This window comes from Danio rerio, chromosome 18 (assembly GCF_052040795.2).
Source record: "Danio rerio strain M-AB ecotype USA chromosome 18, GRCz13ab, whole genome shotgun sequence".
NCBI classification, from domain to species: Eukaryota; Metazoa; Chordata; class Actinopteri; order Cypriniformes; family Danionidae; genus Danio; species Danio rerio.
This window is the reverse complement of record NC_141038.1, coordinates 8090546-8111298: the sequence shown is the minus strand read 5'-3', so window position 1 is coordinate 8111298 and position 20753 is coordinate 8090546. Positions and strand designations below refer to the sequence as shown.

Below are 20753 nucleotides of genomic sequence, written 5' to 3'. Positions count from 1 at the left end.
TTCACAAAAAAGTGTAAATTGGTTGTTTTTGCGTTATTTCAAGCAAATTCGTACTTCCTATTTGAAACGAATTTTTGAAGCTGCGTCACGGCCATGACATAATAGCGTGTATTCCAGCGTGCAGACTGGACGTCTGTGCCAGAGTGTGTCTTATTACGTCTTACAGTGTGATGCATTAATGCATGAGTAAGGCTTGGGTCAAACCAATCAGCGCGCTCTATTGTGCAACTTCATTAATATTCATTATTGTCACCGTGTTTACACCACAAAGACGCCACGTTGTGTTGGCAAAACAAGCGTGAAGTGTTGCTTTTACAGTTTGCTGCTGTTAAGTTTCGTTTTCATTTTCTCTCTGTGAGAGCTTATCTGGATCACGTGTGGATTAACAGTGTACGTGACGCTCGACAACAATAACTTACGTGTCTAAGGAGGATTATTGTTTACCTGAGAGCTGTTCTCATCTGCAAACGCTGAGATCCGGATTCGCTTGTAGTATTCTCGCCATAAAGACGCGGCTCTAGTTGCTGGTGATTGTCCTGTCTCTATAGATTTGGTAAGTGAGCGACCAGTGCTCTTTGTTTATTCAGTTTGTTCGTATAGAATTAAGTTAACTATTGCACTGAGTGCAGAAATGTTAGCACCGCATTTTGTGACCGGAATAACACACGCGGCTTTCTGACGCTACCTGCCGTGTGCATCTAAGTGTCCGGGAAATGCAGAGTTTTTTTTTCTCTCATTTGCCGTGCGATATCAAACATTGCATGAAAAATACACGCTTGCAGCAGTTCCTCGAATCAAATATCTCGTTTGTCGCGAGGGACATGAATTAATTCCCTGAATGAAAGAGCCAAACTGCAGTTAAAATCCAACATTTAATAATTTGGCAAATAATTCGACTACAGATGTCCCTGTAGGTTAAACACCATCACTTTCTCCTGTCTGTGTGGGTGTGTATTTTGACTCTGAAACTCGCGCGTGCACAAATAGACACTCCCACACCATCCCACTTTAGTTCCTCCGACACTCCCCCCTAAACAGAGCTGGACACGCCCACTTTTCTGACTTTTTCCAAAGTAGAGGTGTGAAAACACCCTGCTGAAACGAGGGGGTTTCATGGCCCTTTAACTTTCTTAGTCGCTTTAGTTGGAAAAAGCTGGACCTAACCACTGAGTTTATTTGTTTGTCAAATTTCAGATCTGAGTCAAAAATGACCCCGAGATTTTTGACAAAAGGGTGATTATTTGACTGTAGAGGCCCCGAGCCAAACAAAATCAACTCTGTTTTTCACAAACAAAGTGGAATAATTGGTGACATGGTGGCTCAGTGGTTAGCACTGTCGCCTCACAGCAAGAAGGTTGCTGGTTCGAGCCTTAGCTGGGTGAAGTATTTTTGTGTGAAGTTTCCATGTTCACCCTGTGTTGGCGTGGGTTTCCTCCGGGTGCTCCGGTTTCCTCCAAAGACATGCGCTATTGGTGAATTAAATAAACTAAATTGGCTGTAGTGTATGAGTGTGAATGCAAGAGTGTATGGGTGTTTCCCAGTGCTGGGTTGCAGCCCTTCCAGCCCTTCCATTACAAGGGTGAATTGTCAAGATATGGAAGATAAGAAATGCTCAACAGTTATCGAACATATAATCTAAAAAGCTCTTGAAGTGTTGTTTACCGTCCCCTGTGTTGTGTATGCGTGTAGGATGGAAGTGTGTCCTGTTCCCCAGTGTCGTGTCCAGAAGTATTCTGCAAGCGCCCCGTTCGTCCTCCAGGCGAGTGCTGTCCAGTGTGCAGTGGGACGTGTGAGCATCTGGGGCAGGTGTATGAGGACGCATCCACCTTCATCCCAGCTGACGATCGCTGCTCCACCTGCACATGCCTGGTGAGATTACTGACTTTCTGGAGACCTGTGCTATTGTAATATCACTATATCTATAATATTACGCCTTAATATATTATATAATAATTATAATAATTTTGGTTCTGATCTTTAACATTTAAGTAATTTATTTAAGTTTGTTATGTTATTATTAAAGATTTTTCTCAGTGGCTTTTGCACAACAGTTGCATTTCTCAAAACATTTAGTACAAACTGCAAAACCTAGCTGATAACCTGCAAAAGCGTGTCACATGCTCAAAATGGAGAGCTCATTACTCAAAAGCAAGTATTGATGTCAATAAAAGTGTCAGTGTCATCGAGATAAAAAGTCCTGACACCATTGTTTATGAACAAGATAGTCAAATGGCTTTGTCATGTCATGACAGTTTACTCTGTAAATGTTTTCCAATACAAAAAAGTCAGATTTTGGTGGCACTTCCTGAAAATGCTCAAGACAGCACTTTATACTATTTGCACAGCCTTTCGAAAACTACTGTAAAGTTGGACATCACTGCATTTAGTGAGGTGTCTGAGTACAAGACACTGAATATGTATGTTTCACATGTTTACTGCATTTTCTCTTTACAATCCTAATTTATTCACAGCATTGTGCAAAATAATAAATACACCCTTATTTACAACACACATAAACCTACTTTGGGTAAAGCTGTGCACAACTGTATACAATATGAATATTGCAGTACATATTGGAACTGAACCAACATACACTGTAAATCATTCATCATCAAATCATTCATGAAATTGTTCAAGTTAGAAGACATTTTTACAAGAAAAAAAAGATTTAAAATTTGTTATAAAATTAGCTTGACAGATTTTGACAACTAGTTCAACATTTTTGTATGTAATGATTCAAGTAATGAAATGAAGTCTATTAGTTTTATATGGAATGACTATTCAGCATTCACAAGTTTAATTCATTTTGACTGACATGACATAAGCAAATGATAATGTTCTAAACAGCAGAGAGTTGTATGAAAGCAATTGATGCCTGTCCAAAAGCATTTGCAATTTGTTGAAAGGAATGAGAAACTGCAACTAGGATGTGCACAAATGACCGATTGTTTTGAGAAATGCATTAACTGTTGTGCAAATGTAAATAGTGTTGTGAGAAATGCACCAAAGTGACTGAGAAAAACTATAATAATATGTAATGTGTATTTATATACACCCAAAGCGCCTCTAATAACATTATTATAATAAAATAAATAACAACAATAATAATTATATTAAATTCATTTAAATAAATAATACTACTAAATACTACTACTACTACTACTACTACTACTACTACTACTAATAATAATAATAATAATAATAATTATTATTATTATTATTATTATTATGTAAAGTTTTGTTGCTTACTGTTTGATTTCTATATTAGATATATTATCACATGGCCAAAAATAGAATAAAATCAATCATAATTAATACTAACTTTAATTTAAATAAAATTGATTACATTTTATTTATTGTAATTTCATAATGAAGTAATTTAGAATATTAATTAATAATTATTATTATTATATAAGGATTTATATTGTTATTGTGATAATAATAACTTTGCATGTTTTAATAAGTTTTGCAGTAGAGTTTGCATTTTCTCCCTGCGTTCGCGTGGGTTTCCTACTGGTGCTCCGGTTTGTCCCACAGTCCAAAGGGAAGGGCTGGAAGGGCATCGGTTGTGTAAAAACGTGCTAGATAAGTTGGCGGTTCATTCTGCTGTGGTGACCCCCAATTAATAAAGGGACTAAGCGAAAAGAAAATGAATGAATGAATGAATTTTACTTGTAATGTGCTTTTATTGAAATGCTACAATAATAATAATAATAATAATAATAATAATAATAATAATAAAATGAAATAATGAATTTAATTTTATAAATTTAATCTAATTTAAATGTAATTATACAATCTTATATAGTTATGTAGCTATGTTTAATCTTATAAAATCAGAACTATAGTCGTCTTGCGAATGAGGATCCCAGATTACTTCATGAAATGAAATTACAATAAATTAAATGTAATTAATTTCATTCATATTAAATGTATTTTTATTTTATTTTGGGGCATGTAATTATATAATTAAGATATTAATCAAACAGTAACAAACAAAACTATATGACAAAATCTCCATCACTGCACCACATGGCATCATTTTTAAGTGTACTCTGCTTGTGTTTTCTAGAGTGGAGTGGTGTTGTGTGAGAAGAAGATGTGCTCTAAGAAGTGCACTCATCCAGTGCGCACTAGACTCTGCTGTCCTGTGTGTGACGCCTGTCTGTATGAAGACAAGAAGTACAGAAACACAGAGTCCTTCATTGACCCGTGGGACCCATGCAGGACCTGTGTGTGTCGTGATGGCTCTGTTTCCTGCTCCGCCATCACCTGTCCTGCGGTCTCCTGCCAGAACCCCATCACTCCAGCGGGAAAGTGCTGTCCGGAGTGCAGAGGTCAGGGGGGTTTTTGGATATTACAACACTATGATGTCTTATAAGCAGTGTTGGGCACATTCCTTTAAAAGAGTAATTAGTTATAGTTAGTAGATACTTCTCACAAACAGTAACTGAGTTATATAACTAATTATAAAAAATTACTAATATCAAAAGTAACTATACTTTAAAAGTAACTAATTATCCGAAAAAGTATTTAATGTGTTACTTTAAAATAAATCTAGTTTGTCAAATGACTTTAAATAAATATAAGCATTGTACACTAATCTACACCATTTTAATGTTGTTGTGGGCCAATGTGAGAAACAGCAGCAACATGTCCTCTACTATATATCTAGATATTTTTTTTTTTAATTCTGTCTGAGTAATAAGTGTTTGCAGTGGAGAAAATTAAGTTTATTTGCTTTGATGTAATGGCTTTATCTCCTCCTTTGGGGAAGAGCTCATGCTATCACTGGTGTAGCCACTCATTTTGTGGTGGCATGTGAAGATGTGAGGTGCTTTATTAGATTAAAACTACTTGTCACCGACACAGAGAGACTCTTTTTTTTTTTCCTGGGCATAATTTGCACAATACATAAACATTCTTGCCTTTCACCTCAACGAGGGAAAAAAATACTTATTTTATCTAAGCCAATCATCACATTCTCAGTTACACCACGTTCACAGACACACCAATCATCATTACTGGTTGACTCACACACCGCAGAGAAAGAGAGGTCCTATGACTGAGAGAGGCGCTGTTTGCATGAAAACCACTTCAGTGTTCTCAATTATAGTAATGTGCATTTTATTGTCAGTAACGGCATTGGAAATAGTAATTCATTTGATTACTTGTTACTGAAAAAAGTATCATCCTTAGTATTGCGTTTATTTATAGCGCCATTTTTCCCATCACTGTTTATAAGAAACAAAAATGCTGGAAAATAAAACTATAAAATACAAAATATAGATTGTTGGAGATTTGTAACAACAACAACACAATGCAGTATAAAGAGTCAACTAAAATGCAATAGTGTAGAAAGAAATGTAGGAACAAAAATGTGTACAAAAATGTAGGGAAATAAAACAAGAAACAAGACAAAATAATAGTTTGTGTTTTTTTTTTTGGATTTTTTTTTGGATTTATGGTTTTATGCTTGCATTAACAAATCATTAACACATTTCTCTAGTCAACAGCAACAACAAAAACAGTATAAAGAATAAACTAATGTACTAGTGTAGGAAAAAATGTGTAAATGTAGAAAAATTAAACAAAAAATACAAAATAAAAGTTCAACCTTGTTGGCGAATTTTTTTCAACAATTGATGGTTTTTGCTTGCAATTAGACATTATTAAACCGTGGTTTTGTAATAACACTTTTTTTCTAGTCAATAACAACAAAATACAGTATGTAGAAGAAACTAAAATGTAATAAAATAAAAACAAATCTTTTACTCTGTTGTAAAGGAAAACAAAAAATAAATTAGTAACAATAGATGCCCTGTTTTTTCAATGTCAGAGTTGTATTTTTTTATTGTATTAAAGAAGAATTAGAGATTAATTAAATTTATTTTTTACTTAAAATTATATTAAAGAAGGATCCAAGCTAAGTTTAATTTATGTTTTATTTAATTTAAAATGTAATTTTAATTTTTTTTTAATTATGTAACATTTAATTTAATTTATTTTTATTTACTTTACTTTTAATTTATTTATTTAAATACCATGGTACCACCATGGTATTCTTTCTGGAGTATACAAACTCATTTAGGAGTATACCATACAAATACCATAGTATGATAACATGTGTCAGGGTTCTGCCACTTTGGTCTTGTAAATTCTTGTTTTGGTGGCAGAGCTCTGACACTACTCCACGTCTGGTCCTGTTTTTGTCTCTGTGTGCGCGCGCGCGCCGTCGTGGGTGTACGCAGAGTGTGCGCGCTGCCACTTGATGTGGCCGCGCACGCTCTGCGTCCCTCAGACGCGCGCGCTCTTGTACTAGTGTTTGTGTTTGTTCTGTCAGCAGCGCGCTGCTTTATTCTCGGCGCCTCCGTCTAGTTGGTTTCAGTTTTGGTTGGCGCTGAGATGAAGCATGCGCGTTGCTTATGTGTGAGCGCACGGTAAGGTATTTATCTATCGTGTGCTCGTGTCTTGCGTCTCTTGTCAAAGCACGTGGCTTGGTGTTTACATTGTGGTCACGTGCTTTTGTCGTGTGCTTCAGTGTTGCGTTGTGAGCGCATGGCTTGTATTGTCTCTCTGTGTCATGCGCTCTCCCGTCTATTGTCTAGTCCCACCCTCCTTGTTTACCCATTATTAGTTAATTGTGTTCACCTGTGTCAATTTACTTTTTTGCTTTATAATCCCCCTCATGTTTTCAGTCCTTTGTGAGTTCGTCGTCGAAAGTTTCCTGTCCTGTTGTGTCTAGCCCTGTCTTGTCCAGCCAGTCAAGTTTGTTTGTTCATTTATTTGTTTTATTAGAGTTTTTCCCCCTCGGGGTTGTTTGTTTTGCCTTTTTGTTTTCATTTTATAATTAAATAAAAACCCATTATTGCTGCACCTGAGTCCTCGCTCCTTTTCCCCTCACCGACCGTGACAACATGCAAATGTACTATATGATAATCTAAACATACTGTAGCAGCCCAACAGTAACATGATGAATGAAAATGTCCAGCTTTAATCTCTGTGGAGGTCAGCTGAGGAGTGTTTAGTTGTTAGTTTGTGTTTCTGTATTAATTGTGTGTGTGTCTGATGTGGTGTGACCTTTGACCTAACAGTGTGTGTTCAGTACGATCAGCAGTATGTGGATGGAGAGAGTCTGACTCTACCTGCTGACCCCTGCTTGAAGTGCACCTGTGTGGTAAGAAACACACACACACACACACAAACACCCACAGAGATTCAGCATGTGGTCCTCCTCGTCCTGCAGACACAGACGTGACAAAAAGGCTGTGTGTTTGTGGTGTGTGTTTCAGGCTGGTGAGGTGAAGTGTGTGTCTCCTCGTTGTAAGACACTGTCCTGTGTGCATCAGCTTACTGATCCCGGCTCCTGCTGTCCCCGATGCAGAGGTGCAGCATATTACATATTTACACACTATAACTACACAATTGTCTACACAAAAAGGTCAACTCTCTCTCTCTCTCTCTCTCTCTCTCTCTCAGGCTGTATTTATGATGGTGTGGAGCGTCAGGAAGGCAGTACCTGGTTTGCGTCCGCTGGTCTCTGCATGTCCTGCATGTGTGTGGACGGAGTGACCACCTGTTCAGAGGTGCACTGTCTGTCCACCTGCATCAACCAGATCACTGTACCCGGAGAGTGCTGTCCAGTGTGCGCAGGTACAGCCCCACTCCATACACACACATGTTGAGTTTTGCTGTGGATTCTGAAGTGTGTGTGTGTGTGTGTTTTCTGTTAGACTGTGTGTTTGAAGGCAGAGTTTATGGCCCTGGAGAGAGTTTCCAGCCATCTGAAGATCCCTGTCAGATCTGCACCTGTGAGGTACGGTAATACTGATGAGTATACTTGCAATAATTTAAGGCAGCTGTTTTTATAGATACACCATTGGAGTCATTGATGATTAGCCGTCCTGTGAAATTTGAATTCTTTTTAAGTTATTTTCTATGTGTTGCTTCATGGAGAGAAGATTTTTTAAAACATCTTTGCAATGATAATTACGTCTTTGTAATTAATAATTATTTCTACTTATTTTGCAAGATACTAGAATTCAGCTTAAATAATAAAATTAATTTAAACAAATTAGCTTGGTTATTGTGTTATGTTATGTAATAATATTACATGATATCATATATTAGGCAAGTTAGGGTAATTAGGCAAGTCATTTGATTACAGTGGATTGTTTTGTAGCTAGTTTTTAAGAGCAGGCGTTCCCATACTTTTTAGCCCGTGACCCCCAAAATAACAATGCCAGTGACTCTCGACCCCCAATATTCTCTGAATTGGTTATATGAGCAATATCACACGAGTAGCAGTGCGATATGGCTGTATATCAGCACTGGTGGGAGGCGTGCATTGGCAAGAGGCCTTAGGCAAAGGGCAGGAGTGGGCGTGGCCAGCAGGGGAAAAGGAGGGGAGCGAACAACTGTTGTCAGTCGGCTCACAAAATGAGACACAAACCGTGAGGAGACGCATGATTTTATAGTTTACAAATTAAAATGCAAATAAATAAACAGTAATTTAATGTCCTGCTACATTTGTTATTGGTAATTTTATATAAAGATAACCACAATTTATATTATTATAAAGATAATCGTGTTCATATAAACACTATAAATGAGGATTTTTCCCTCAATCTCCGGTCTGAATGCAGACTCTGTGCAGCAGGTCTCTTGCCCTGTTTATTTTAACCATTAGCCCTGCTGGTAATCTAAAGGATTATGCGTACAAAGCAGCAAGGCGATGTGTCTAAATGTTAACAAACTCCTGATAAAAGACAACGTCTTCCATTCTACAATTCTCGTTCTGCTCTCCTGACAAACATGTTTGCTGCACAAAAATCATTTTAAACCCGGAAGCTAAAATTAGCTGACAAAAGCTCCAAATTATCCAGTTTTCCCCACAATTACAGCTAACAGGTGCTAACATTGTCTTAACTGATGCTCAACAACACACACACATCTGTTAAAATCTCAAAAAAAGTACTCCAGGGTTTCTTCAACCTTTAAACGTCATTTGGGAAATATTTTAAAAAGAAGAAAAAAATTTAAAGGGGGCTAATGATTCTGACTTTAACTGTATAACTATAACTATATATATATATTTATAAATATTTCCCAAATGATGTTTAACAGAGCAAGGAAATGTTCACAGTATGTCTGATAATATTTTTTTCTTCTGGAGAAAGTCTTATTTGTTTTATTTCAGCTAGAATAAAAGCAGTTTTAAGTTTTCTAATCCATTTAAGGTCAATATTATTAGCACCTTTACGCTATATATTTTTTCAATAAGCTACAGAGCAAACCATGCTTATACAATGATTTGCCTAATTACTCTAACCTGCCTAGTAACCTAATTTACCTAGTTAAGCCTTTAAACGTCACTTTAAGTTAAATACTACTATCTTGAAAAACATCTAGTAAAATATTATGTACTGTCATCATGGCAAAGATAAAATAAATCAGTTATTAGAGATGAGTTATTAAAACTATTATGTTTAAAATGTTCTTGGAAAAAACTTCATTAAACAGCAGCTCGGAAATATTTTAAAACGGATTACAATTTCACAGGAGGGCAGATCATTTTGACTTCAGCTGTATATCTGATGTTTGTGCTGATTTTGTGCTGAAATATAATGTGTTGACAGTCTGTTTATGTTTTCCCAGAGATGGGTTGCGGCTGGAAGGGCATCCGCTGCGTAAAAACTTTCTGGATAAGTTGGCGGTTCATTCCGCTGTGGCGACCCCGGATTAATAAAGGGACTAAGCCGACAAGAAAATGAATGAATGAGTCTGTTTATGTGTTGTAGGTGATGCCGGATGGAGAGCAGCACTTGCGCTGTTACAGAAAGCAGTGTCCGAGTTTGGTGGACTGTCCTAAACACAACATCCTGCACAGCAGCTCTGATTCCTGCTGTCCTGTCTGCACACGTTAGTATGAACAGATATTATGCATCAATTAAAAAAAAAATGATTGATTGGATTTACTCAATTTCTGTAAGTTAAGTGGTTGCAAACTATTTATATTGGATTAATTGAAACAAACAGATTAGGTTGAACATGACTAAATTTAATTAGTTTGTTTCAATTTAGCCCATATACATAGTTTGCAACCACTTACCTTAAAGAAATTAAGTAAATCCAATCAATCTTTTTTCAGTGTAGTTTCATTTCTCTTGTGTAGTCTCTCTTTTCGGGCATGCACGAAAACTTTACAAAATCTCTTTATTTTTTTCATATAAAAAATATTATTATATAATTAATTATTGATAAAGGTTAAATTAATCTAGCTAGAAATCCCCAAAAAAAGTTTATGTATGCATTTGCTTTAATAGTGTTCTCCATGATACAGAGTTGAACCATACTTTTGAACAATGGTTAGTACTGTCACCTCACAGCAAGAAGGTTTGAGTCCCGGCTGAGTTGAGTTCCAGTTGGCGTTTCTGTGTGGAGTTTGCATGTTCTCCCTGTGTTGGCGTGGGTTTCCTCCGGGTGCTCCGGTTTCCCCCACAGTCCAAAGACATGCGCTATTGGTGAATTGAATAAACTAAATTGCCCGTTGGGTCAATTTAGAGCTTTACAGCAAGGACTGTGAATACTGATGTGCATGTGATTTTTCTGGGGATTTATTTATAATAAATTTGAAACAATTTTCAAAAATATTTTTTTACATTGTCATTATGGGGTATGGTGTGTAGAATTGAGGAAAAAAAATAATTTAATCCATCTTGGAATAAGGCTGTAACATAAAAAATGTTGAAAAAGTGAAGCGCTATCAATACCTTCCGGATGCACTGTAAGAGCTATAATAGTTAATATATGTATTCTTTTTAATTTGTATAAATATAATTAACGTACAATTAAAATAAAAGTATTTTTTCTTACCTTTTTTCATATTTCTTAATTTTTATATTATTAGACCACATTTAAATCATTTGATTTGAGATGAGAATTTTTTTCAAATAATAAATGTTTCCTTTATTCATGATCTCGCTTTGTTTATTTCTCATGTTAAATGTAATCAAGTTTTCCCTTGTTCTACACTGAAAGAAGGGCAAACGTAGATATGGACATATTAACTCGAGACAGCCTTTCATTTATGGTGTGTTTTAGATGTAGGGATGGTATACAGTTTGACCCAAAGAATGACCATTCTGGTAGATGAAGAAGAGCTGGAGTCAGAGATTTAAATAAATAAATCAAGTTTACTGAAGATAGTTTGCAGTTTCATCAGCAGAAGCCAGCTTCAACGCTCGCAATGAGTTCCTAGGCCGCTCTGCTTACAATCACCAATCAATAACAATTATACTCTCACATAACGTCATTAACTGCGTCATACATATAGGTGTTCTAACCTGATTGGTTAAAACACAAATAGACTAGGAAAATTTCCACGTGGGGTTTGTGCGTATATTCTGAACAATATCTTTTTATTTATTTATTTTTTTTAAGTTTTATTTTTGGCCTTTTGGCCTTTATTGAAAGGATAGAACAGTATTTTAGACAGGAAACGAAGTGGGAGAGAGAGAGAGGGGGTATTGTCAGGAAATGTCCTCAAGCCGGGATTCAAACTCGGGATGCCCTGAAGGGCTACTGCACCATATGTCTAACCACTAGGCTATTGCACTGACTCTGAACAATATCTTAAGCATAAACGTCAGACATCCCTTAGACTGATCATAGCTGACTCCAGACCTGTGAAACGGATCAACAATCAAATAGAACACACACACTTAAAGTACAATCTGTTTCATATCCAAGGCTGAGTGTACTCTCAGCCGTCTTTATCAAAACTGGTTGGTTAAAAACCGGTATAATCAACATTCAGGCAGTTATATTCTTACTATACAAAGTCTATCTTGAATAAAAAAAAATCACTTTAAAAGAATTAATTGTAAAAATAGCAAAATCACTTTAGACATTTTAGATAGTATGAACTACTAGAAATAACAATAGAAACAGTTGCTTCAAGTCCTCAGCCCTCAGTTCCACTCAAGGTCTCCGTGACCTCTGACCTAGTTTGGTGGCTTCTGAAAATAGTTATAAAGAGACAGGCAAATGCACTGAACATTCTTATATTAAGCAATGTTAACGTATTCATTCATTAAAATCAATTCAAAGTTAAATACTGAGAAACAGGATGATGAAAAGGATAAACGTTGTCCCATGATGAGACGGATTGGAAAGCAGAAATCCGAATCCTTCATAGAATACGAAGTACAACTCTGATATAACTTTCAGCTAAGCTAAACCTGAATGTATAGCAAACTTAAACTCACTTCAATCCTCAAATTTGCCAATAATTGTTCTTATATGATGATGGTTTATTGGTGTGTGTTTCAGAGCCCCTCAGTAACTGCACAGCGACTCTGATTGGTAATGAAGTGTTGGCCACTGACGACCCGTGTTTTACCTGCCAGTGCAAGGTCAGCATCTAATGCGCTGCTGTGTTTTTAAGTCATCTGCATTGATATAGAATGATGTTGTTCATGTATGTTTGTGCGTGTAGGATTTGACATGGACGTGTGTTCACCGTGGTTGTCCTCCTCTGAGCTGCTCTCCATCTGACCAGCACACTCCTCCTGACTCCTGCTGCCCCATCTGTGATGGTACGAGAAATTCACTGATCAGAAATAACTATCAGAAACAATGCAGTGTGTGTGTGTGTGTGTACTTGTTTGTGTGGTTTACGAGGACACAAACTTGTATAATGACATGGGGATGACCTACTTGTACTCTAAGGTGGTTTACTTGTAATTCAAAAAGCTTAAATTCATATTTAACAGGATCTTTTTTATAGAAATATAGAATATTGTGGTGGGTATAGGGGTAGGGTAAGGACACATAATAAATGATTTCACAGTATAAAATATATTACAACTATGGTGCTAGAGTGTGTATCTCACATTTCCTTACATTGTGGGGACCATATGTCTTCAAGTATAGCAATACTAGTTCATTTTGACCTTGTGGGGACATATTTGTTTGAACACAGCTCATAAGTCCCACAGAATAAAGTATTTTGAAAATATAAACCTGCAGATTGTTTCCTATGAGAGTTGTTAGGGTGGGTGGATAGAATATACATTTCTTACAGTATAAAAATCATTACGTCTATGGGAAGTCCCCATAAAGATAGCTGTATAAGTGTGTGTGTGTGTGCGTGTATTGAGCTGTAGATGTGTTTTTTTCAGTGTGTGTATTAGAGGGCAGCAACACCCGTGTGCCAGATGGCCATAGATGGACAGACAAGGAGAATGAGTGCACAACCTGCATCTGTAATGTAAGGACAATTCAAATCTTTCTGTCTGTCTGCTTTATCTATCCACCCATCCATCCACTCATCCTCTATATCTATCTATCTATCTATCTATCTATCTATCTATCTATCTATCTATCTATCTGTCTGTCTGTCTGTCTGTCTGTCTGTCTGTCTGTCTGTCTGTCTGTCTGTCTGTCTGTCTGTCTGTCTGTCTGTCTGTCTGTCTGTCTGTGTCCGTCCGTCCGTCCGTCCGTCCGTCCGTCCGTCTGTCCGTCTGTCTGTCTGGCAGTCTATCCATCTGCTCATTTGTTTTTCCATCCATCCATCCATCCATCCATCCATCCATCCGTCCATCCATCTATCTGTCATTATGTCCATTGTCTATCTATCTATCTATCCATCCATCCATCCATCCATCCATCCATCCATCCATCCATCCATCCATCCATCCATCCATCCATCCATCCATCCATCCATCCATCCATCCATCCATCCATCCATCCATCCATCCATCCATCCTTCTATGTATTGTTCTGTCCTTTTTTCATTCTATCATTCGTTCATACTATTGTCTATCCAACCCATTTTGTACTTTCATTCTTTCAATCTATCTATCCATCCATCCATCCATTCTTCTTTCGTTCTATCATTCGTTCGTACTATTTTCTATCTATCTATTGTCTGTCTGTCTCTCTTAAATTTTTTCTTTTTTGTTTGTCCTATTTTAAAGTCCTTTATTTTTCATCTCAAAGTGCCATTTTAAGAGTTCACACTGATGATTTAATATAAGCTTGTTTGGTATGCTGTTCCGGGAGAGAGCCCTGAGCTCAAGGGATCCTCGAGCCCAGGGCTCCCTCCCGATCATAGAGCGGGAGGGGAGCTTGAGCTTAGGTAGATCTCAAACTCCCCGGCTGCAGTAGCTAAGGAAACACTTGAGGAGGAAGGGAGTAATCTAGTGCCTGGATTGCTTAATTATGTATATCTCTGGATGGTGGGAGAAAACCGGAGAACCCGGGGGAAACCCACGGGGAGAGCACAGACACTCTCACCAGCCGGGCGAGGACCAAAGCTGGCAGTGGGGCAACAGTGCTAATCACTGGGCCGCCGTGCCGCCCGATCTAAGGAAAGGAGGAGAGAGGGGATTCTTCCATATGAAGATAACTATGGACTGAATTTGTGGTTATTTATAGTCAATGGGGATCATATGATTGGGAGATCGTGATTACTAAATGCGAGAACCGCCGTGATAAATCATAAGCACGTGATCCTCTGAAAATTTGTTTATAAATAATCTTCACTTAATGCTTTTTAATGTGAAACAACTCTCACCTCAACCAAACAATCCAAACCCTATTCTCAAAACACCTGCGCACCAAACTATGCTCTCATTTATTGAGTAATGTATCTGTGTGTTTCAGAAAGGGCACATTGAGTGTGACCTGCAGGAGTGTGCTCCGCTCCAGTGTCCGGATGGATCCGTTAAAGTCAAGAACCCGGGGAAGTGCTGTCAAGAGTGCACAGAGGTGGTAGATGTGGTGTACATATACCCTAGTGCAGAGTGTGTGTACGAGGGACAGATATATAGAGACAGTGACCAATGGGAAGTGGACGAGTGTACGACCTGCACCTGTGTGAATGGAGATGTGCACTGCCAAACCCAGAGATGCCCAACGCTCACATGTGCCTCGGTAAGACGAGGATAAAATGCACATTACCTTGAATAAACTTTCCATTGAAGTATACTTTGTCAGTATAGGACAGTATTTGATTAAGATACATCTATTTGAAAATCTGGAATCTGAGGGGTATTAAATCTAAACACTGTTAAAATAGCATTTAATGTTGTCTAAATTATGTTTTCTGCAATGCGCATCACTAATCAAATTTTGATGTATTTACAGTAGGAAATTTACTAAATGTGTGCATGGACCATGATCTTTCCTTAAAATTAGAGCTTTAGGCAAAACATTTTTTAGAGCAGATGGCGCTGTAAGTTAGTTTTAAACAGCAGATGGCGCTGTAAGTTAGTTTTAAACAGCAGATGGCGCTGTAGGCTCGTTTTTAACAGCAGATGGTGCTCTAGGCTAGTTTTTACAGCAGATGGTGCTCTAGACTAGTTTTTAACAGCAGATGGTGCTCTAGGCTAGTTTTTACAGCAGATGGTGATCTAGACTAGTTTTTAACAGCAGATGGCGCTCTAGGCTAGTTTTGAACAATAGATGGCCCTCTAGACTTGTTTTTAAAAGCAGATAGTGTTCCAAGCTAGTTTTTAATAGCAAGAGGCACTTTAGGCTAGTTTTTAAGAGCAGATAGTGCTGCAGGCTAGTTTCTAACAATAGATGGTGCTCTAGGCTAGTTTTTAGCAGAAGGCGCTTTAGGCTAGTTTTTAAGAGCAGATAGTGCTGCAGGCTAGTTTCTAACAGCAGATGGCACTCTAGGCTAGTTTTTAACAGTAAATGGCGCTCTAGGTTAGTTTTTAAGAGCAGATAGTGCTGCAGGCTAGTTTTTAACAGCAGATGGCACTCTAGGCTAGTCGTTAACAGCAGATGGCGCTCTAGGCTTGTTTTTAACAGTAAATGGCGCTCTAGGTTAGTTTTTAAGAGCAGATAGTGCTGCAGGCTAGTTTTTAACAGCAGATGGTGCTCTAGGCTAGTTTTTAACAGTAGATGGTGCTCTAGGCTAGTTTTTAACAGTAGATGGTGCTCTAGGCTACTTTTTAACAGTAGATGGTGCTCTAGGCTAGTTTTTAACAGTAGATGGCGCTCTAGGCTAGTTTTAAGAGCAGATAGTGCTGCAGGCTAGTTTTTAACAGCAGATGGCACTCTAGGCTAATCGTTAACAGCAGATGATGCTCTAGGCTACTTTTTAACAGTAGATGGTGCTCTAGGCTAGTTTTTAACAGTAGATGGTGCTCTAGGCTACTTTTTAACAGTAGATGGTGCTCCAGGCTAGTTTCTAACAGTAGATGGTGCTCTAGGCTAGTTTTTAACAGTAGATGGTGCTCTAGGCTAGTTTCTAACAGTAGATGGTGCTCTAGGCTAGTTTTTAACAGTAGATGGTGCTCTAGGCTAGTTTCTAACAGTAGATGGTGCTCTAGGCTAGTTTTTAACAGTAGATGGTGCTCTAGGCTACTTTTTAACAGTAGATGGTGCTCCAGGCTAGTTTCTAACAGCAGATGGTGCTCTAGGCTAGTCTTTAACAGCAGATGGCACTCTAGGCTAGATTTTAAGAGCAGATAGTGTTCCAGGCTAGTTTTTAACAGCAGGTGGCACTCTAGGCTACTTTTTAACAGTAGACAGTGCTCTAGGCTAGTTTTTAACAGCAGCTGGTGCTCTAGGCTAGTTTTTACAGCAGATGGTGATCTAGACTAGTTTTTAACAGTAGATGTTGATCTAGACTAGTTTTTAAAAGCAGATAGTGCTGCAGGCTAGTTTTAACAGTAGATGGTACTCTAGGCTAGTTTTTAACAGCAGATGGTGCTCTAGGCTATTTTTTACAGCAGATGGTGATCTAGACTAGTTTCTAACAGTAGATGGTACTCTAGACTAGTTTTTAAAAGTAGATAGTGCTACAGGCTAGTTTTTTAACAGCAGATGGAGCTCTAGACTAGTTTTTAAAAGCAGATAGTGTTCCAGGCTAGTGTTTAACAACAGATGATGCTCTAGGCTAGTTTTTAACAGTAGATGGCACTCTAGACTAGTTTTTAAGAGCAGATAGTGTTCCAGGCTAGTTTTTAACAGCAGATAGCGCTCTAGCCTAGTTTTTAATTGTAGATGGTGCTCTAGCCTAGTTTTTAAAAGCAGATAGTGTTACAGGCTAGTTTTTAACAGCAGAAGGCGCTTTAGGCTAGTTTTTAACAGTAGATGGTAGGGATGTAACGGTATTGTAAATACCGTCATACCGCAATATTAATTTTTTTCGATATTACCGAAGTCGCATGACTCGGTAAAACTATAGGTCTTCTGAGAAAATTTGCTCAGGCGAATGAAGCGAACGGGAGGTAGCGAAAACTACAATCCCCATCATCCCTTGCGGTCTGTTGTCGCTACAGATCCAGTAATGCGGAAATGGAGTGTGCTGCTAGAAGCGGGGATCAAAAAGAGCTGTAAAACTCTAAGGCCCCTTTTACAAGAGTGCATTTTAGTTTTAAAACGGCGTTGTAGAATGAAAACGATCCGCGTCCACACTCGCGTTTTACCCAGCGTTTCTGAACAGCTCTCCGTCCACACCAAAACGCTGAAAACGCACATCACGTGACCACACACACACTCTCGGGCAAGCGCTCCAGCATTTCTACCCAGATGAGAGCTCTGCTTGTCGGACTGCTCATCAAGCATCTCCCGCTGGATCTGATCTCGCTATATTTGCTAAACGTGATATTTCATTCATCTTGTTGTCTTTATCTAACGACATAGGCCAATTCCCTGACTTTGGTCATTGGAATCTATTAAGTTACTTGTTCACGGGTAACATGTTTTGGTTAAGCGCAAAGATAAGTTAATGATTAATCCAGGTACATTGACTGATCGCTTGCCTTTATTTCCTACAATGTATAAACTTATTGTATGTTATACTTTTATAATTATCGATTATTAAAACTGATATTCAGCCAAAGAGAGGGTGTGTTTCGTATTTTCACTGAAATTGAAAGGAGGCAGTTGTTATAGGCTCCGTTTTGTTATAAATATGCACACAGTGAAGATTACGCTCATATATGCAGCACGACGCCTCAACATTTCTGCTGTCTGTTAAGTTGCTAATATTAAAATGAAAATAGGCAGTTCCTTATATCATGTTTACATTTTATTGATGAGAAAGTGAAACAACGTAGCCAGGGTGATGTGAATGAATTTATAAAGTACACTGTTCCCTTTGAAGATTTACCCGTGTCCTCGGTATGTTTTCCATATCAAACTGAGAAGGGGGAGACTGCAGCCTTGATCAAACTTGCGAAGTCTTAACTTACAAGAAGAGGATGCAAGACTGAACTGTGTGTGGGCTACTTAATATTGAGGAAAAGCCCCAATCAGATAGGCGAACGTTTGCAGCCCCGCCTCCGTTTTCAGATGTCTCCGTCTTTCCCCATCCACACTGAGACGGAGCAGCAGCGTTTTAGAATGAAAACGGCCTCTCCAGCGTTTTCAAAAAGCTCCGTTTTCGGCGCTCAAGAAATAAGTCATATAAGTCATATCTCTCTTGTCCCAGAAACCTCAGTACCAAATGAGAGTTTTTTTTCTGTTGCAGGGGACATTGTAAATGCCCAGAGATACCAGCTTTTACCAGATTATATTTATATGATAATTTTCCTTTAAACCCATCTCTATCTAAGTGAGTGAGTGATTAAATGTTGAATGTGATGAGTTTTCAACAATACTAAATTAAAAACTTAAATTTTTTTTTACATGGTTTAATATTTTTTTGTTATTAAAATTGAAGTTCCTGTTTCAAAGCTTACAGATAGATAGCTAATTTGTATGTCATTGACACTTTTGGCACTTTTTTGGAGTATTTTCATAAGTTTTGTTTTTTCCTGTAAATGATTCAATAAATACCGTACCGTGACATTGATACCGAGGTATTACCGTACCGTGAAATTCTGATACCGTTACATCCCTAGTAGATGGCGCTCTAGACTAGTTTTTAAGTGCAGATAGTGCTGCAGGCTAGTTTTTAACAGCAGATGGCGCTCTAGGCTAGTTTTTAACAGTAAAAGGCGCTTTAGGCTAGTTTTTAACAGCAGATGGCGCTCTAGGCTAGTTTTTAACAGTAAAAGGCGCTTTAGGCTAGTTTTTAACAGCAGATGGCGCTCTAGGCTAGTTTTTAACAGTAAAGGGCGCTTTAGGCTAGTTTTTAACAGTAGATGGCACTCTAGATTAGATTTTAAGAGCAGATAGTGCTGCAGGCTAGTTTTTAACAGCAGATGGTGTCCTAGGCTATTTTTTAACTGTAGATGGCGCTCTAGGCTAGACTTTAACTGTAGATGGCGCTCTAGGCTAGTTTTAACAGTAGATGGCGCTCTAGGCTAGTCTTAAACTGTAGATGGCCCTCTAGGCTAGTTTTTTTTTTACTGTAAATGGCGTTCTAGGCTAGCTTTTATCAAGGAATAGCCTGGTGATGCAACATTTAAAATGCACTTTACGTAATTATATTATTGTCTTATTCAGATTAAGGCAAATGACTATTACTGATGTCCATGTAAACGTATCAGTAGTGTCTTCAAAGTAAGAGAAAGATCCAGATGGGTATCCTGCTGATTTGATTCAGGAAAGTACTTTTTTGTCAGACGTCATTAGTTTTAAAAAGCACCCGCTCCATTTTATTTGTATACATTTTACTGGAATGCATAAACTCTACAGGTGCCTTATAGTTAGCTGTGGAGCTAACGTTAATCATATTGCTCCCTCTAGTGAACGCATAAAAATTGTCATCATAATTTACTCGAGTGCACGCCTCAATGTCTCGAGCCCCCCTTAATAGGTGCTGGTGCCCCCTGGTGGGGCATTCCCCAGTTTGAAAACCCCTGCTCTTAGCTGATGTTGCTTTAGGCTAGTTTTCAATAGCAGACAGCTGTCTAGGCTTGTTTTAACATCAGATAGGGTTCTACTTTTTAAAACAAGTCGTCAAAATATTAAAATATGATACTTTTATGATGTTTTTGACACATTTCTATCTGTAACATTTTTTAATTGACACACAAGGACTAAAACAAATCACTGTCTGACAGGTTTTACTGTGTTAGTGAGCACATTTTGAACTTATGCAGTATAACTGATCTGCTCATTTGTGTAGGATGAAACGCCAGCTCTGGTTCCTGGGATGTGTTGTCCTCACTGTATTCCTCACCCTGCCACCTGCGTTGTCTTTGGAGATCCTCACTACCGAACATTTGACGGAAAGATGGTGCATTTCCAGGGCACCTGCACATACGTTCTGGCTCAGGACTGTGAGGGCGGAGACTTCAGGTGCTCTGTCTATTTACTCACTCAACTCTACAAAATGTTACGCAGCACACTTGTTATCAACACTCATAATAATAATAAGAAATTATAGGCCACCACCAGCTTTGGGAGACTAAAGGCTCCTACACATTGGGACGCTTTTGGTTTGCATTTATCGTCAGCGTTTTACGAGACGTTTTTCATCATTTAAACCCAAGCACTTTTCACTGGCGTCAAGCTGAAGAGTATGCAAATCACTCTTTTGACATTAGAGGGCGCTGCACACCTTCAAGCTTCTGACACCCGCTTATAACACAGAAGAAGAGGAGGAGAGTTTTTGTCTAAACAAAAAAACCAGCATGAGGCGTTTTCTTTTTAAATGATGCTTTTGCGCCTGGCGTTTTGTGTGTTGGTGTGCACGATTACATTGACGCCCGTTATTTAGTCACGAGGCGTTAAACGTCGACGGAAAACGCGAGCAAAAAACGTCTCGGTGTGCACGGGCCTTTAGACTTTTGCATCTATCTATCCAAAAGGTATGAAGCAAGTGCAGGGTCATTACT

General features: G+C 38.2%; 3 protein-coding genes across 3 annotated transcripts in view; all 3 read left to right on the top strand.

The window, feature by feature from the left end:
- cd9a (CD9 molecule a) overlaps nucleotides 1-20753 on the top strand; it is a 297612-nt gene that overhangs the window by 212245 nt on the left and 64614 nt on the right. The gene's annotated exons all lie outside the window — the stretch shown is intronic.
- The window catches only part of LOC101882393 (uncharacterized), a 768785-nt gene that overhangs the window by 705054 nt on the left and 42978 nt on the right, over nucleotides 1-20753 (top strand). The gene's annotated exons all lie outside the window — the stretch shown is intronic.
- The window catches only part of kcp (kielin cysteine rich BMP regulator), an 84120-nt gene that overhangs the window by 49910 nt on the left and 13457 nt on the right, over nucleotides 1-20753 (top strand). The window contains exons 32-43 of the mRNA XM_087292760.1: nucleotides 1690-1869; nucleotides 4073-4337; nucleotides 7095-7177; nucleotides 7293-7386; nucleotides 7480-7653; nucleotides 7734-7816; nucleotides 9801-9921; nucleotides 12334-12416; nucleotides 12500-12599; nucleotides 13185-13273; nucleotides 14671-14940; nucleotides 20042-20214. Coding sequence (XP_087148886.1) covers nucleotides 1690-1869; nucleotides 4073-4337; nucleotides 7095-7177; nucleotides 7293-7386; nucleotides 7480-7653; nucleotides 7734-7816; nucleotides 9801-9921; nucleotides 12334-12416; nucleotides 12500-12599; nucleotides 13185-13273; nucleotides 14671-14940; nucleotides 20042-20214 — 1715 coding nt within the window. The remainder of the gene's footprint in view (nucleotides 1-1689; nucleotides 1870-4072; nucleotides 4338-7094; nucleotides 7178-7292; nucleotides 7387-7479; nucleotides 7654-7733; nucleotides 7817-9800; nucleotides 9922-12333; nucleotides 12417-12499; nucleotides 12600-13184; nucleotides 13274-14670; nucleotides 14941-20041; nucleotides 20215-20753) is intronic.